Here is a 19,312-nt window from a genome sequence, read left to right on the forward strand (position 1 = left end):
AAGGCTTTGATAGAACCAAAAGCCTATGGCTGCTTAGAAACTATGCAACATTTGGGAATACTGATTATGTGAAACTTCAGATAACAACCTTGTGCGGGAGTTAGGTACTGTTTTATTGCGATTACTAACATGTTATGTATGTATGTCGGATAGCGTACGTGTTATGTAGTGTACAGCCATTACCGGAGATGTGGGGAAATGCAGGAAGAACAGTTTGAGAGCCCCAACTGTTTTTTTTTTATTAAAGTCAATACATAGCCTACATGTAAATGCTGTGTATGTAATAGTTATTTGTAATACAAATAATAATACAGAGACATACAGCAGGGAACAATGACACGATGCTAGCAAAATACCTTGGAAGTCTCTTACAGAGCCCCAACTGTGTTGTCTCCTGGCCGCCACTTTGACATCATACATGTTAATGAACAAACAATATTGTTTGAGGTTTTAAACAGAAACAAGACTATTTCAGGGTATTTCAGCATGCTGAATAATTTGTGTGTCTGTACGTTAGAGAGTTATATCAACTAATTCAAGCCTTTTAAGATAGATTCCACGTTAGACGTATAATTAAATTTTGGCGCAGAGTGCAGCAAGTCATTTTATTGCAAATTTGTTTAATTGCAGTAATTACATCAGTGTGATTCAAAAGGATTTTTAGACGAAGTTGTGTAATCTCGTGTGCAAATCGGAAGCATGTTGATAGTAATAATATGAGGCCTTTAAATAGTAAAGATACAAGGAGAGCTCTTTGTCAGTGAGTGGGTGGCTCTTAAAAGAGCCGTTGGTTTGTTGTGGAGACAAGTTGGAGCAGGTTACTTCTTGGCGGCCTTCTCGGTCTTCTTGGGCAGCAGCACCGCCTGGATGTTGGGCAGCACGCCGATGTCATTTGGGACGTCATGGAGAAGGTGACGTCGGAGATGGTGACGTCATTTAGTGACGTCATTTGGGCTGAGGGGTATGACAGCATGGGGTGCTCTATTAATGCCTTATTTGGTCTTCCATGATTGAAATTCAGTCTACGACTACACTTCAATCATGAGAGACTCTTAATATAATTTTAACAAACTTTATTGAATCAGAATAGACGGTGACTCCGCCCAGCAGCTTGTTGAGCTCCTCATCGTTGCGGACGGCCAGCTGCAGGTGACGGGGGATGATGCGGCTCTTCTTGTTGTCGCGGGCAGCATTTCCAGCCAACTCCAGGATCTCAGCGGTCAGATACTCGAGCACCGCCGCCAGATACACCGGGGCTCCAGCACCGACACGGTGCGCGTAGTTTCCTTTGCGCAGCAGCCTGTGGACACGGCCGACCGGGAACTGGAGTCCAGCACGAGATGAGCGGGTCTTTGCCTTGGCACGAGCCTTTCCGCCGGTTTTACCCCGTCCATTCATTTTGCGTGTTTTCTTATGATTTGAGATAGAATCAAAGAATGAATGGCAACAGCCGGGAGCCCGGGTTATATCCCTCTCGAGCTGCTTGTTCATTGGTCAGTTGCAGCTTCGCAATCCTCGACCAATCAGAAGATTATTGGTGTCAAGCTAACACAGCAAATAACACTTTCGCTGCGCAGGTTTTTGGATTTTCAAAATAAAACTACTGAGAAACCGAGATTTGAGCCATATAAACAAGTCATTTTATTTCAAAGAACATCAGTGTAAAGTCAAATTTCAAAATAAAGGTCACAAAGATAGGAACTGAAATACATGTTTTGTGATGTTCTGTTCATATCCAAATTGTTTTATTTTTATTGATTGAGCAGTAACTGCAAATGGTAGACAGATCACACAGTCTGTCACAATACGATATTGATTAAATTCAGGAGTCTGCAATATTAGACAATATTTTATGCTCATTTAACACCATCAGCACATATACATCTAATACCTCTAAAATAGTTATTAAGACTTAAAGGGCCCATATTTTGCTAACATAATGTATTATTATTTTATTGTTGACCTCCAGTAGAGTAACTTATTGCATCATTCATAGTTTAAAAAACTCAGTTTATCTTGTACTGGCTCTCACTGCCCCCTTCAGTTCAGCCTCTGTCTGAAACGCTCTGTTTAGGTCCTGTCCCTTTAAGAACCCCCACCCTCCGAAATACTCCAGGCGAGCAGCGGGGTGAAAGTCTGTTTGCGCAAACCTCTGCCCAGACAGAGGACCCGGACCCCACGTTGAGAACCACTGCAAACAAAAACAGCAGAGAGAGAGAGAGCGAGGGAGAGAGAGACGGAGAGAGAGGGAGAGGGAGACGGAGGGGACACTGCACGTTTGGCTGCAGCAGACACAGCGTCCCCACTCCTCACAGCCTTGGAGATCAAAGGCGAGGAGTGACGATTTCCTCCAAGCAGCCTGATGCTGATTTTCCCTCTCTAAACAGAGCTCGATTTAAGTTGTTATTTCGGTCTTTTTCAAAATTATTTTTTCATTTTGTAGTAGTAATGGTGCATATTTATCGATAAAAGCAGTGTTTTTATTCCAACATGAACCAATAGTATGTTTAATACTAGATTGAAATGAGGCCAGAATGCAGAAATCCCACACTGTCGCAGCAGTCTACTGGAATGTCAGAACAGGGAAGGGAGGGGCAGGGCGCTCGCGCCGCGGGCCCGGGCTAAACTTGGCAAAGTTGGCATCACCATGGTAACAAGTCCTTACTGACGTCACTAGAACTATGGTTCTCGCACAAAATCGGCATAAATCCATGTCATCTCGTCTACGAGAGTTCATGGGCGGGAGGGGGGGTTCATGGGGGTAACATTAAAACACTTTCACATATTTATTTGAAGCTTAGCCCATGTTTAATATGACCATCCAAGATTGTAACAACATATATATGATACAAAATTAAGAAATGCATAATATGGCCCCTTTAACACTTGTTAAGGCTCTTCATTTCCCCAGATGCGGATACCCTGTATAGAACTAAAGGAGTAATACATTTATAAAATGCATGATTGTGTTGCAACAGCAATGTATTAGTGCTTTATTTTTAAATACTCACCCAACAGCTGTAAGCACAACATAGATCTCTAAACGCACTTTCTCGGTTGCATTATTTTCATTGCGCTTTTTAAAAATTGTTAAATGAAGATAAAGGGAATACTCTTAGTGAATATGGAGGTGGCTCTTAAAAGAGCCGTTGTGTTGTGATGTACTAGGGGAGTTTAAGCGCGCTCTCCGCGGATACGGCGGGCCAGCTGGATGTCTTTGGGCATGATGGTGACCCTCTTGGCGTGGATGGCGCACAGGTTGGTGTCCTCAAACAGGCCGACCAGGTAAGCCTCGCTGGCCTCCTGCAGAGCCATGACAGCGGAGCTCTGGAAGCGCAGGTCGGTCTTGAAGTCCTGAGCGTTCTCTCTGACCAGGCGCTGGAAGGGCAGCTTGCGGATCAGCAGCTCGGTGGATTTCTGGTAGCGACGGATCTCTCTGAGCGCCACGGTACCGGGCCTGTAACGGTGAGGCTTCTTGACGCCGGCGGTGGCCGGGGCGCTCTTACGGGCAGCCTTGGTGGCGAGCTGCTTCCTGGGAGCCTTTCCTCCGGTGGATTTACGAGCGGTCTGCTTGGTTCTGGCCATGCTTCAAATTCAGCTCTTCCTTCTTGACGAGAAAAGTCAGAAAATAATGTCTGTAGTAGTAGTAGTAGTAGTAATCTTGGTACCTTGTAGGGACAGCTCAGGACTGACAGTCCTCTTCAGTCCCTCTGTTCCTCGGAGTGGATGGAAGGGCGGAGGGGATCAGGGAGGCAGGCTGTTACACTCAGCATCATCACCTTACTCACCAGCGTGTGCGCGCGTGTGTGTGTGCGTGTGCACATGCTTTTTTTTTTTTTTTTTTTTCTATAGGGGAGAAATTAAGAGTTAGAACACCAAAACAAACAAAACAAACAATATAGCCTGTAACCTTATAAACATGTTATACTACATTTCAGGATTGCCCGACTATAAAACTCTTAATGAGGGTTAACATAATAGAATAAAATCATAAAATTAACCTTATAAACATTATAATTAACCAGCTATAAAACTCACAATGAGGGTTAAAATGATAATAGAATAAAACCATAAAATCATAAAATGATTAAATTTGTTGGGTTAAGAAGGACAAGGGGGTGCTGCAGATATATCTCGGGGGGCCTGTTCTTTCTTGGAGTATTGCTGGTTGGAGCGAGGGGTTCAGCTCAGCTTTGTTTAAGTACTTTTTTCCTAAAATGATAAGTCTTTCCTCTAATGTCATCAGGCCAGATATCTGGTGGCAATAGTTTGTGTTAGTATATCTGGGGAGCCTGTATGACATTCGTATTGCAATATTTTGGACAGTCTGGAGTTTTTTTAGTTCTACTTTACCTATATTGCACCACGCTGGCATTGCATATTCAAACAGCGGTCTGATGTATGCCTGGAAAACACGAATAGCAATTTCGGGTTTAGCTCCACCATGTCTCCTGCACAGCACTTTAAGGTGGTTCAGTCTCTTCCTGGCCTCTTTCTCTACCAGGGCGATGTGAGCAGTCCACTTCATGTTCTCCTGGAAGGTCACTCCCAGGAACTTTGCGGTGGGACTAGCCTGCAGAGCTTGGCCATATAGTTGAAGAGTAATTGTTTTGTCTTTTCGATTGTTGGTTCTAGAGAAAAGCACACACTGGGTTTTTAGGGGATTCAACTTAACTCTCCACATGTTGGCCCAATTCTCGATCTCTGTGATGCTTCTCTGCAGCTTTTTTTGGGCAAGTTGGAAGTTTTTTGACGAGGCCCAATAGCAGAGGTCGTCAGCAAATTGGGAGACTTGTCCTTCTCTTTGAGGTGGGTAATAAATATCACTAATGTACAATAAAAACAACAATGGACTGAGGGCTGAACCTTGGGGCACCCCGGCTTCTGGTAAAAATGTACTGGAGGTTGAGGCTCCCACCCTCACAGCAATCTGTCTCTGGTTTAAAAAACTGTTTAGAAGCACAACCATTTGTTTTGGGAGGCGGAGATTGCTGTCTAGCAGCCTGTACACAAATCCCTTGTGCCACATTTTATCAAATGCCTTTTCAATATCAAAAAATACAGCGACCGTGACTTCTTTTTTGTTGAAATTCCGCTGGACATCCTCTGCTAAACGTAAAATATTGTCAGTGGTACACCTATTTTTCCTGAACCCAGCCTGATGTACACCCAGAGCTCCTATATCATCAAGATGGGTTTGTAGTCTGTCAGCCAGGACTCTTTCCAGCAGCTTCCCGAGATTGCTCAGCAGACTGATGGGTCTGTAATTGACAGGTAGGTGGGGGTCTTTGTTTGGTTTAGGGACCATAGTGACAAGGGCGGATTTCCAAGGTTTCGGGAAATAGCCTACGTGTAGACAGAGGGTGTACAAGTCTGTTAATTGAGACAGAAACTCAGGTGGTGCTTCTTTTATAAGACGATTATCTATTGTGTCTTCGCCAGGGGCTTTCACTTTGAGTTTTTTAATGTGCTGTTGGAGTTCGGTTATTGTGACAGGTTTGATTAATGGATGGTTGTATGTTGTCTCCAGGGGTAGATGTGTGGGTAGGTGGACCTGCCGGTCTACGATCGCCTTCCACTCTGCATCAAATAAGGGATCCTCAGGGCATGAATGGACATTTTGGCTTTTTCTTTATCCTCTTCAACTATTTGGCCATTATGCTTTAGCACTGTGATTTTTGAGATGCTTTTCTTGCCATTTAGTTGATTGATTTTCTGCCAGAATGTTTTCGGGTTAGGGTCATTATTTAAGTCGTTATAGAACTTGTTCCATGTTTTCTCTCGTTCTCTTTTAAGTGCTGTCCGTATTTGAGTTTGGAGTTGGTTAACCTTTTGTTTGGTGGCAGGTGATCTGGTTTTCATAAATTCTCTTCTGAGTCGCCTTTTCTGTTGAATAAGTTGGATTAATTGATTAGGCAGGTTCTTTGGGCCTTTGGTGTCACCTCTGAGGCTCATAGAGCTTTCTCTTGCTGTGAGGAGTATATGTCCAAGCAGATTAGCTCTTTGGTCGATGGCAGAGGGGTCAGGACCACAGGGGAGAAGGTTAGCACTGTGGGTGGTTGTATGGAGCTTGAACGCTTGCCAGTCTGCGGTTTTGTAATCAAATTGTATTCGTTTCTTAACAGGCTGGGCTACAAATCTGAATGAGGCGAGAATTGGAAGGTGATCGCTGCCTATATCACCACATACAGTGAACTTAATTATTTTTCCAGCGACTTCAGTAGAACATAAACAGAGGTCTAAGATATCTACAGAGTTGTGAATGGCAGAGTAGTGTGTTGGCTCATCACTGTTTATAGGGATCAGGTCAGTCTGTTCCAGGATGTTATTAAGAACAGTGCCTGATTGGTTTGTAGTTTTGTTGTTGAATACAGAGTGTTTAGCGTTGAAGTCTCCCATAATGATCACTTTCTTTTCTTGGGCGAGAATCTCTTGAAACAGGTGGAGGGAGGGAATGACTGGTGAAAGCTTGACTTTTGCAGTGATGAATTCATTTCTTTGGGTTTGATCTGGGGTTATTGGGATGAAGGTTGCATTGTAGGTGATGGATTGTTTTATTATGAGGGCAACTCCTCCGCCTCTCCCCTGGGGCCTGTCTTTTCTTAAGATGTCATAGCCTTGTAGTGAGAAGTCTGCTGGAAGAGTGTCGCTTCATAAAGGCAACGCCGGAGTGCTGCTACACGCTGATTGGCCTGCCTGAGGGGAGGCGTGAGCAGGGGCGTGTCAGATCAATAGGGCCAATTGGAGGAAGAATTCAAAGCACAAAGCGCTGGGAATCTCTCTCTCTATCTCTCTCTCTCTCTCTCTCTCTCTCTCTCTATACATAATGTATGTATGTAGTACGTACATATATACACGATATATATATATATATATATATATATATATATATATATATATATATATATATATATATATATATATATATATGTGTGTGTGTGTTGTTACAAATACATACATGCACTGGGACAGTGATGTTAACCCGTAAGGTGTTTCGGGTCTGTTCAACATCATACACCCTCGCCCAGTAGACCCAGCCGATTAAGACCCCGACCCCGAGAGATATATTAAATATCTCTCTCTCTATATATATATATATATATATATATATATATATATATATATATATATGTGTGTGTATATATATATATATATATATACACACATATATACATGTAAATACAAAACGAAACGCGTTTCAACCTCTCTGGTCTACTCAGGCTGTAGACCAGAGGTTGAAACGCGTTGCATGTTGTGCTACTGTCTATTCTTGAAGATGTACATTGTTTACTGTTGCAGTAGACATGTATTTACTTATTACTTTAATTCAAATCTAAGTATCCAATAAGCTATTTTTTTCTGATTCACTTTTGGCCTGAAGAGCTTCCTTCTGCCACATTTTAGCTTTTTCCTAAATAACATAGTATCCATAGCCACGTCTATTCATGGTTACTTTATAGAGATGGATCTGTGTAATTAGAATAAGAGAAAAGTAGAGGAAACCAAAAAAGCTGCAAAGTGGGAAATGAGCAGAAATTAAGGCATAATATTGTGATTGATAACGATGTTTGCATTACTGTTGTGTTGAATGTAGCCTACCACATCATGTATATAAAAATATAGATCCTGATAATTTTTTTCATATCCGTGGTCACTCATATCTATAGTTATTGTGTCTCAATTATACCAGCATATTAGTAGAAACATTTTAGCCAGTTGTAAAATGATGTTTTCGTGGTGTGGAGCTCAATAATTAATAACTAATTTGTCATCAAATAAAAATAGGGATGCTCTTTAAAAAGGTTGTGGGTGGCTCTTAAAAGAGCCTTTTTGGGGATAAGTCAAGCTGGAAGCTTACTTCTTCTTGGGGGCAGCTTTCTTAGCTGCTTTGGGCTTGGCAACCTTCTTCGCTGGAGCTTTCTTGACAGCAGCAGCGGGCTTCTTAGCCACCACCTTCTTGGGACTCTTGGTCGCCTTCTTGGGGCTCTTGGCTGGGCTCTTGACTGCTTTCTTGGGCGCTGCAGCGGGCTTCTTAGCCTTCTTGGGGGATTTCTTGGCGGCTGCTGGCTTCTTAGCTGCGACCTTCTTCTTGGGGCTTTTGGCTGGTTTCTTGGCAGCGGGCTTCTTGGCTTTAGGAGCGGCTTTCTTGGCAGCGGGTTTCTTCACCTTTTCAGCCTTGGGGACCTTGAAGGAGCCGGACGCCCCGGTGCCCTTTACCTGCAGCAGAGCGCCTTTTTCCACCAGCTTCTTGATGGCGATCTTGACGCGGGCATTATTCTTCTCCACGTCGTAGCCTCCGGCAGCCAGGCTCTTCTTGACGGCAGCCAGAGACACGCCGCTCCGCTCCTTGGAGGCGGACACAGCTTTGACAATCAGCTCACCGACGCTGGGGCCGGCCTTCTTCGGCTTCACCACCGCCTTCTTCTTGGCGGCTTTGACCGCTTTCGCCGGGGCGGCAGCGGCGGGTGCAGCTGGAGCGACTTCTGCCATTCTTCTTCTCGAGTATTTTCTGCTTCACAAAACTCTACAGAGTCTGACTGGAATATCATACATGCTGAGCAAGAGGCGGGACTTATACACAGCATGAGGACCGTGTAGACTCAACACACACAGCCTCTCTCTCTGTCCTGTTGAAATGTGGCAACACTTGTGTTTTCTCTTCCACATTTTAGGGAGAAAAGACACAGATCGGAGCACTTTTGAAGTCTAAATCTTATTCGAGGTGTTAGAAAACTTGTTTCCTTTCGAAATGGAGTCGTTTTTAGCAACGAGGATACTTTATTTTTATTCAGGGGAGCTTCAAACCTCTCCATTACCCGGTCACAGTATTCTACTCGCAGTGGGATTTCCTCACATTTCGACTCATAAAATGGTTGAATATGCTTTACATTCCAAACAACAGTAGTTTTACAGTAAGCAGAGATGTCTGACGAGGGAATACAAGTCAAAGTACTGCAATGCTGCTATTAGTTTTGTTTTAATCGTCAGATTTGTGGTGTCGGTAAACACACTGAGGCAATCGGTGACTTAGGCGGGAGAGATCCTGAGGCATTAACTTTGTGACTCAGGTGAATGATGCAGTCATGCTTAATGGAACAGAAAATATGTTTTGTTTAAAAGGTTGATGTTACATTAAAGTAGTGTGGCGGCTGAATACCACAGACCACAGGTTCAGACACCGTTAAGGCACAAATACTAGGAAGCAGAGTAATATATAAAAAATAGCAATCTTTATTTCGAAAAAGGTTATTTGGTTAATTAAAACAGCGCTCAGCACAACATCACAGGTTGGTTATGGCAGGACAGGTGGCAGAAAAAATAACACAAAACTAACATAAACAACCAAGGCAGTGGCCCCACTCACTGCAACCCAAATGGAGAAAACATCATTAATTCCATATATATAATATATATATCCGCATATATATATCCACATTAACACAACATATATCATTAATTCCCCACATTAACATAACATAATAAACCCACCTCTGTTCTCCTCCCCTATTGCCACACTGTAGGCCTATGTTGCACCTGCTCAAAGAGCCCTATAAAACAAACACAAATTTACATTAACACCAGGCATGTGAACAGCAAACCACCCTCCCCCCAAAATACAGGCAACACATTATAATGTAGGCTATATACCTTGTACAGGTGATCCACCGGCACACACACACACACAAGGAACTAAGGCCAGACGCCTCTCCGACACTGGGCCCGCTTCTCCTACAAAGAAATCCCTTCATTAATTTATTAGTTCGCAACGCCGGACAATGACGCTTCAGCATAACATATGGACCAGGCCAGGGACTTACCCCAAACACAGCACACGCTGTCGTCAGCCCGTCGCAGCCTCGCGAGCTGCTCAATATGCCGCTGGGCCGCTGGCTGTAACAGCTAAATGCAGCTGAGCCCAATCAGGACATCGGGGCAATGTGTAGCACAACGTGCGGCGCGGGATCCCAACCCTTCGCGGAGGCGACCAAGCCCAGTCTGACAGCCGCGGTTCGCCAACAGGTGCCTCTTATTGCCTCAATCACAGCTCCGCACTCAGATTACACTTCCGGCCAGACCGGCGCAACTCCACCGGGCTACATACACCCCCCCTTTACTTAATCAGTGTCCCACTGATGCAGTATGGTCTACCTTAAGTTCCCAAATCCACTCTGAAAGAACCTATTTAACTCCCTGCTGCAGCTACAGCGGAATTGCAGACCTAGGCAACCGGTGCGGGTTGGAATGAACACCAGCCGTCGTACGAGCCGATCTACGAGGCCCTGGTGAAGGTGGGGCCGAAGGCCCAAGTGAAAGCAAAGGTGGTGGACGAGGTGAAAGCTCCCCCATAGTATCCCCTTCCTCTCCCGACAGACTGGGATGAAGCCCCAATGCCCCTGGTACAGGCTTTTGGGGAGAAGACGCATGCTCACCACGCACTCCCTCCTCACTCCCCTGCACCCCCGGTCCATCACCCTCCTGCTGGGACCCTTCCTCTACTGGCAAATCTCTCCCCCTGAATCTAGATACTATCACCCCAAACAGGGGCTCCTCCTCATCCACCTCCCGCGAAGAGGGTGGAGACTCCACCACTTCCGGACCCTCATACTCGCAGCCCCCCAACTGCAAACTGGGTCCACAACCTCGCAGCTCATTCCGATGCAGATTACGCTGCAGTTTTGAGAAGTCAATAGGAACAACGGAATACACCGGCGAATTATCACCTAGCTGCGCTATGACCCTGTGTGGGATGGGGAGCCATACATCCTGAATTTTATGCCTCCCAGTGAACTGCCGATTCCTTACATATACCAATTGGCCTGGCTGCAATGGATGTTCACCCACCGGTGGCCCTGCATACCTCTTCCGAGCCTCCGCCGCCTGCTCCAAGTTCTTCCCAGCCTGTACGTATGCTCGGCCTAACCTCCTCTGATGCTCCTCAACCCATTCATGCAGATCCCCCTGGAAATCGTCCCTATCCTGCCCCAACCAGATATCCAAGGGAACCACAGGTGCCCGCCCGAACATCAGAAAGTATGGGGAGTAACCAGTACTCTGATGTTCAGTAGTGTTATAAGCATACACCAACTCAGGAAGATGCTCTACCCACCTCCTCTTCTGCTCAGGGCGCAGAGTACGCAGCAAATCGTGGAGCGTCCTATTAAAACGCTCACACTGTCCGTTCCCTTGGGCATGATATGGGGTTGTTCGACTCTTTTTCATCCCATACATCCCACACAGACACTGGACAATGTCAGCCTCAAAGCACTTACCCTGGTCGGAGTGCAACCTAGCTGGAACCCCGTATGGCTGAATCCAATGTTTTACCAAGGCTTTAGCGACTGTCACTGCTCGCTGATCTCGAGTAGGCACTGCCACTGTGAACTTCGAGAACACATCCGTGAGAACCAAAACATTCTCACGCCCATCTGATGATGGTTCTAGGACTGTGAAGTCCATTGCAACCACTTCCAGGGGCCTAAAGGCCAACAACCTCCCCAGCGCTGCAACCACCCTTGGCTGAGGTGCCTTAGAGACAATACACCGTTCACAGGCCTTACAAAAGGCTTCCACGTCCTTGAACATGCCTGGCCAATAACAACGACTGCGAACCAACTTAAATGTCCTATCGATACCCTGGTGTCCGTGATCTGCATGCATTCGAGTCAGCACCTCCATATGCAACACACCAGGCAACAAAAGTTGCCTAACCAACCCTTCCTTCTGATCGCGCAGCTCCCTATACAGCACCCCCTGAGACTCGACAATTCTCCCCCACTGCCTCAACAGCTCCACTGTCCTCGAACTCTCCTTCACCCTCTCCTCTCTACTAGGCTTAACGCCCCTCAGCCAGTAGGTTCGAAAAGCTGCTATTATTGGATCAACCTGCTGAAGACTCGCCAGAGAGGTCACGTCAAAGGAGGGAAAGCTGGACACGGAAGCATGATGGGGGCTAATGCTAGTCTCCTCACACAAAGTCTGATATGGCCCCGACAGAACACTGCGCATCTCCCGCAAAGGTTGAGCCACGGCCGCCTCCCCTAAACCCCTCTGCTCGGAATACTGCCTAGAAAGAGCATCCGCTCCGGCGTTTTGTCTACCTGGCCGATAGAGAATCTGGAAATCAAACTGCGCCAACTCAGACACCCAACGCTGTTCTATGGCGCCGAGCTTTGCAGTATTCAAATGGCTCAACGGATTATTATCAGTGAGCACGGTAAATTTTGCACCAATCAGGTAATCTTTAAACTTATCCGTGACAGCCCACTTTAACCCCAACAGCTCCAGTTTTCTGGCACTGTAATTTTCCATGTTCCGTTCAGACTTCCGAAGTCCCCGGCTGGCATAAGCCACCGGTCGTCGCTGCCCCTCAATCTCCTGTGACAACACAGCCCCCAACCCCTGATGGCTAGCGTCAATCTCTAAGACGAAAGGCTTGCCAAAATCGGCATAACCCAACACTGGAGCAGAGATTAGCTTCTGCTTCAACATCATAAATGCATCCTCACAGGCTGCATCCCAAAGTGGACCATCCAACACACAAGAGGACCGCTTCCTACCTGCTTTCCCTAACAGCCGTGATGACAAAGCGTGAAGAGGTGCTGCCATCTTAGCGAAATTCTCCACAAATCTCCGGTAGAAACTTGCAAAACCCAAAAACGACTTCAGCTCCGCCAGATTCTGTGGTCTACGCCATTCCGCGACAGCTCGGATCTTTTCCGGATCCGTGGCCACGCCAGCCGCTGATATCACATGCCCAAGGTAAGTAACTTCAGATTGAAAAAATGAGCACTTACTCAGCTTGACCTTGAGGTTAAACTGCCCCAAACGGGACAACACCACATCGAGGCGCTCGAGGTGCTGCTCGATGGTAGAAGAAAATACCACTATGTCATCCAAATACAGGAGCAATGACTGGAACCTCTGATCACCTAGAATCCGCTCCATCAGCCGCTGAAAGGTGCTTGGCGTTACAGAGCCCAAACGGCATCCGTGTAAACTCATACAAACCAAATGGTGTACAAAATCCAGTCTTACCACGATCTTTCTCAGCCACCTCCACCTGGTGATAGCCACTCGCAAGGTCAAGGGTAGTGAACCACTTGGCCCCACCCAGAGCATCCAAAGACTCTTCGATACGAGGCAGAGGAAACGCATCTTTCCGGGTTTTTGCGTTAAGCTGCCGGTAATCAACGCAGAGCCTTATAGAGCCATCTTTTTTCCGCACTATCACCAAGGGAGATGAATAGGGACTGCTGCTTTCCTGGATAATACCCTGCTGCAACAGCTGCGCTATATGCCTTTTGACTTCCTCATACTGGCTTGGTGGTATTCGCCTATAGCGCTGTCTAACGGGCACATCATCTACAACTGGGATCTCATGCTCGATCACGTTGGTACACCCCAAATCGGCCTCTGACCTTGCAAAGACCCCAGCATGCTTAAGCAACAGCTGCCTCACCTTCTGGACCTGTTCCACTGTAAGACCCGGAAACTCCCTTGCAACAACCTCTGGGGGCAACTCTGGTTGTTCAGCAACCCCACCGACCTGTTCACACACCAGTACCTGCTCTTCCTGCGGCGCCACTCGCTCAAATGCAACGGAAGCAGTATCACCCGACACCACCTCCACCATATGTAATGAACCAAGCCGGGTCTGGGCCTCAACACGCACATCGACGCAACCCACATTTAGCACTGGTATGGCCACATGCCCGTTCTCAACTGGAAGCAATGCGCTGGACACGAGTAACTCCCCCGGAAGGCTCCCCTCCCCTGCGCCCAACGACTCCACAACCAAAGTCGAGCCCACTGGGACCGGGCCAGCTGGAACTGCAGCCGGTACGAAGCACATGGATCCAGCCGGAACATCGAAAGGAACTGTTGAATAAACGAAACCTGTAACTGAGGCAACCTGCTCCTGCTGGCAAACCGCGAATGCCGAACCCCAAGCCCCATCCGCGCTCAACGAAGGGCCGGAATCCCGCCCAGGGCCCGCCGCGGACTGCTCCAGCTCATAAAACTGCTTTATCACGTTCATGCCCAGTATGCAAGGTACAGTTCTCTTACGACGTAATGTTGCGGCGTCCGTGGGGTCTCGAACCACCAAAATCCCCCTCCCCGTTGCGGTCTTACCCAGGGCACAAACGTCTTTTTCAAAATAACCCAGGTAGGGAATACCCAAGCCATTGGCCGCCGATAACGAGAGCCACTCACAATTTTTGAGAATTGGACGAAAATGTTGCTCGAAAAAAGACTCTGTAAGCGTTGAAACATTTGATCCAGTGTCAAGGAGGCATCTGACCACTACATCACCCAATAAAACATTCACGGTTGGGCATCTGCCCACTAAACATTCATAAGCTGCAGCGCCTGGCGCCTCAAAATGTGAGCCCGCCTGAGCCCCACCTGTAGCTGGGCTCATTGCCACAGGGGGGGAAAGTTTTCCTGCTGCTCAGCCACATAGGCCGACCGATCATAGGAGGCTGCAGTACGCGACGCAGGAGCTGCTCTCCGGGGGAGCACCCCAGACCGACACTGCCGTGCGATATGGCCAGCTGTTCGACATTTAAAACATATTGGTTGGCCATCAGCATCAAAGCTCGGCTGCCCCCCTCGAACCCCAGTCTGGCCCGGCCCCATACTAGCCAACTCAGACACCTTCTGAGCCAGGTCAGCAATTTGAGCCTGCTGTTGCTTCAGCGTCCCCTCAACAAGAGTTTTCTGCTGCTTTACCGCTTGCAAAATTTCTGCCAAGACTGGGTCAGGTTCGGGAAGCACAGCAGCCATGACCACGTTGGATGTAACAGCTTCGGCTCCCAGTTCACACACGGTGGCTACCCGCCGGCCCTGACTCCCCCCAGCATCGAAATCTTCCCACAGCAGCGCCTCTGTTCGTAGATCAAAGAAAGAAATTTTGGAATTCTGCCGGACAACCCTTTTTAACTCCCTGCGCAGCGCTAAATCACGGACATTTTCTGCAAATTGATCACGCAAAGCAAAGTCGCTGCACCAACTCTGCTTAACGTCACAATGGTTAATATCAGCAATAACAGCCATTAATGCATGCGAGTACTCTCGAATGGACTCCCCCTCGCGCTGCCTCCTGTCAAAAAAATGCTTTTGTAGCCGGGTCAGGGAACGGGGCTGTCCGTACAATTCTCTCAAAATCTCCAAGACACGCTTAGGGTCCCGCCTCTCTGCCTGTGGCCGATATTTTACCTCCTGCCTAGCCTCCCCGCCCAAATGATCATAAAGGTACATGGCCCGTTCGGTATCTTCAAAATGTCGGTAACCTGAAACTGAGTTCACTTCATCCACCCAGTCATAAAACTCAGCACAGGTACCCCCATTAAAGACAGGACATTTTTTATCTTTTGGGACATAAACAATATCTCTGGACGTAGGACCAGACCTACCCCCCTCCCCATCCAGTGGTCCCCGCTGCTGCAGGTCAACAGGGGAACTGGATGCCCGAGGAAGCTCGTGCTGTAGCAACCGGGCTGTTAACGAATCGTTCATGTCCTTTAAGGCTGCCATAGCTGCCTTGTCTTCTTGAACCCTGTCCTTAAGGGCCTGTAGCTCAGCCTTAAGATCATCCATTGTTAGTCTCCCCGCTTAGTGGCGGAACTCGCCCCTGGCTCCCTGGTCCAGCCCGTCCAGCCACCTGGTCTTCGTGAGACCCACTGCCTTGGTCTGAAACCTGCTGCCACCCTTAATCAACCAACCTGTGACTATATGCTCATTTATAAAATCACAATCACTACTGCTTCCTTAAATGATCCTGCTCACAGCGCCATTCTGTGGCGGCTGAATACCACAGACCACAGGTTCAGACACCGTTAAGGCACAAATACTAGGAAGCAGAGTAATATATAAAAAATAGCAATCTTTATTTCGAAAAAGGTTATTTGGTTAATTAAAACAGCGCTCAGCACAACATCACAGGTTGGTTATGGCAGGACAGGTGGCAGGAAAAATAACACAAAACTAACATAAACAACCAAGGCAGTGGCCCCACTCACTGCAACCCAAATGGAGAAAACATCATTAATTCCATATATATAATATATATATCCGCATATATATATCCACATTAACACAACATATATCATTAATTCCCCACATTAACATAACATAATAAACCCACCTCTGTTCTCCTCCCCTATTGCCACACTGTAGGCCTATGTTGCACCTGCTCAAAGAGCCCTATAAAACAAACACAAATTTACATTAACACCAGGCATGTGAACAGCAAACCACCCTCCCCCCAAAATACAGGCAACACATTATAATGTAGGCTATATACCTTGTACAGGTGATCCACCGGCACACACACACACACAAGGAACTAAGGCCAGACGCCTCTCCGACACTGGGCCCGCTTCTCCTACAAAGAAATCCCTTCATTAATTTATTAGTTCGCAACGCCGGACAATGACGCTTCAGCATAACATATGGACCAGGCCAGGGACTTACCCCAAACACAGCACACGCTGTCGTCAGCCCGTCGCAGCCTCGCGAGCTGCTCAATATGCCGCTGGGCCGCTGGCTGTAACAGCTAAATGCAGCTGAGCCCAATCAGGACATCGGGGCAATGTGTAGCACAACGTGCGGCGCGGGATCCCAACCCTTCGCGGAGGCGACCAAGCCCAGTCTGACAGCCGCGGTTCGCCAACAGGTGCCTCTTATTGCCTCAATCACAGCTCCGCACTCAGATTACACTTCCGGCCAGACCGGCGCAACTCCACCGGGCTACAGTAGGCCAAACATGTATTTTCTCCATTCGAGATAAATATCATGATTGTCAAATAAACTTATACCGTGCTATCCAACTTGCTGTGCTCCACTAGACTAAAATAGCCTATCAATTTGCATTTTACGTTTTCATACTAGCACTGTGGTAGTATATTTACACGAGTACTCTTTAGATAGATAGATAGATAGATAGATAGATAGATAGATAGATAAATCATTGTGGGTCCCCAGAGAAAAAAAGGTAAATTATTTCCACTATGAATAATGTCATGGGTTTCATGCACTTTATGTAATTAAACATCTACAAATTATTTTCTACAGAAGGTGCGTACATAATACAAACATGTAGGACATAAAAGGTACAGGGTTGTACAAACTACTGATGTACACTGAACAGAAACACATCAACATAAGACTAAACACAGACATATATTGACATTGCACCACATAGTAACTAGAGTGTAAGGCAGTATAGAGATGATGAGAATTGTTTAAAGACTGAGGAAGATGAAAAGAAAGAAAAAATAAATAAAACAAAAGAAATAACTTGTGGTTTTCAGTCTCATTATGTTACTCTGAGTAAAATCATATAATATATCAGGACATAATAAAAAAAAAAAAAAGTATTCTTAATCTCAATAGGAGAGAGTGAGAGAGAGACAGACTAATAAAACAAATCTCTTGTTCCGGCTTTCTGATGATTGCCATTTATGGTGACATTTTATAGACCAAACGATTAATCGATTAGTCTAACATAATCGACAGATTAATCGATAATGAAAATAATCGTTAGTTGCAGCCCTACTCAGCATTGGCAACGTGTCCCACATTTGGTTTGCTGGGATCTGGTCACCCTATTAATACATTATGAGAGCGTGGTTGATCTGTCTTCTGTCACAGGTGTAAGGAGGTAGTGAGGGATTTGAGCTCACATTGAGCAGATATCAGTTAGAGGCCTATCAGATGTGTCTATTATGGCAGATATCAGTTACTAGAAATCCTGCACGCTCGCCAGCTCGGCTGCTGCATGGCCTCGCCTGCTCTACTTCCATGTGGGGTGCACAATTTGCTAAACTTTGCATCACTGATTACATCACTCAGTGACCATCACCGATCACTGATGACATCGAGTGCTCGAGTGACATCACTGATGTCAGAGATGATGACATCACAATTGCTCAAGTGACATCACTGATGTCATAGACACAGAGTCTGGAGTTACTTCCAGTGTTGTTGCTACGCTACGCTGGGGATATGAGGCTCGCAGTCTTATGGGTTACGCCCACTGATGCCAAACTCAATCCAAAAATCTGTCAGTTTTACTGTTGTTTTGCTTGTCACTAAGGCCATGTTCAGACTAGGAGGCCGAATCTGATTTGTGAACTTTAGTGACCTATTAATGACTTTATCCAGATTGGTTTTATGAGTCTGGACGCTCCAAGTCTGATTTGTGTCACTTGTCCCAAACCACATATGGAGGTAGTTTCCAATCTGCTTCAAATGTGCTTTTGACTGATGTGTCTTCAGTGCGGACGTGCAGATCCACCAAATCTGAAAAAAACAAACACGTCACCAACGTACGTATTTACTGACGCCCACGTCGTTACCATAGCAACCCATGCAGATAGGCTGTTTAGGTCTGGACACACAGATCCGACTTGAAAATCAGATTTGTGGCAGTGCGGAGTGCGGACACACTCCCAAATCAGATTTGGGAAACCAATCAAGATAATGATGATTAATGACTTTATCAGCAAATCAGATTTGCCTGTAATGTGAACATGGCCTGAATGCGCCCGACTGACATGACATGACTTTAGACCTGTTATGAATCAGTGGGATCTTTTGTTAATATTCGGGCTAAAAGCCCGAAGCTCAGACCATGTACGTGTCTTGTTTATTTACAAAATTCACATCCGCGCTCATCGTTTTGTGTGACATCAAGAGTGACCTTATGAATATTATCAGATGTGTCTAGTATGGGGGAAAAAAAGGCTAGATGTGTCCAGTATGGTTCACACAGTAGATGCCTCACATACTGGGTAGGGGAGAAGATGGACGCATCATGGGAAATGGAGTTTCCAATCAACATAGTTATTGTAGACTGATTCACTGCAACTGGTGGATAAGGGTTTCCTCTTTTTAAATATAATTTATTCAATTATTCAGTCAGGGGTTACAAACATTTACATTTTTTTTTAATATATATAAACAGTAGAAAGGAATAGTTACCAAAAATAAGAAGTCTGTTAGAAGGTGATCAGGTGCCAGGGTGTATAAATTTGGTTAAAAAAAGGTAACAATCAGGAAATCTTCTGTTTTGGGCACCTTAGAACGATTACCGGTATCTTAGAGTCTAAGTCTATGTTTTGATGTCTAGAAATTAATGTCTTGCCATAACTAAATCATGCAACCTTTGTTCATTAGCATAATTAGCATAAATTATATGATTAGGCTGAAATGGACATCTATATTTTGGCTTTAGTAAATTCCATTTTGGATTTTAAAAACGACAAATGTTCAAAACACTTTAAGGAAAAAGGGAAGGAAAATCAAT

The 19,312-nt window shown here is 46.0% G+C and overlaps 1 protein-coding gene and 2 pseudogenes across 3 annotated transcripts in view; all 3 read right to left on the minus strand.

The window, feature by feature from the left end:
* Window positions 1-818: 818 nt before the first annotated feature.
* Window positions 819-1,398, minus strand: LOC310786568 (histone H2A-like; the record flags this gene model as incomplete). The annotated part of the gene is made up of 2 exons (XM_083647787.1): window positions 819-887; window positions 1,093-1,398. 2 exons carry the CDS (start codon window positions 1,396-1,398, stop codon window positions 819-821), a joined length of 375 nt encoding a protein of 124 aa, XP_083503913.1.
* A 1,776-nt stretch (window positions 1,399-3,174) lies between these two features.
* The window catches only part of LOC310786564 (histone H3.2 pseudogene), a 383,278-nt pseudogene continuing 367,140 nt past the window's right edge, over window positions 3,175-19,312 (minus strand). Inside the window, exon 2 of the transcript in view lies at window positions 3,175-3,600. The product of the transcript in view is annotated as a histone H3.2 pseudogene (transcript). The remainder of the gene's footprint in view (window positions 3,601-19,312) is intronic.
* On the minus strand, window positions 7,855-8,490 carry LOC310786817 (histone H1 pseudogene; annotated as a pseudogene). The gene has a single exon. The product of its transcript is annotated as a histone H1 pseudogene (transcript).

Source organism: Poromitra crassiceps (genome assembly GCF_964638095.1).
Source record: "Poromitra crassiceps genome assembly, chromosome: 12".
Taxonomy (NCBI): domain Eukaryota; kingdom Metazoa; phylum Chordata; class Actinopteri; order Beryciformes; family Melamphaidae; genus Poromitra; species Poromitra crassiceps.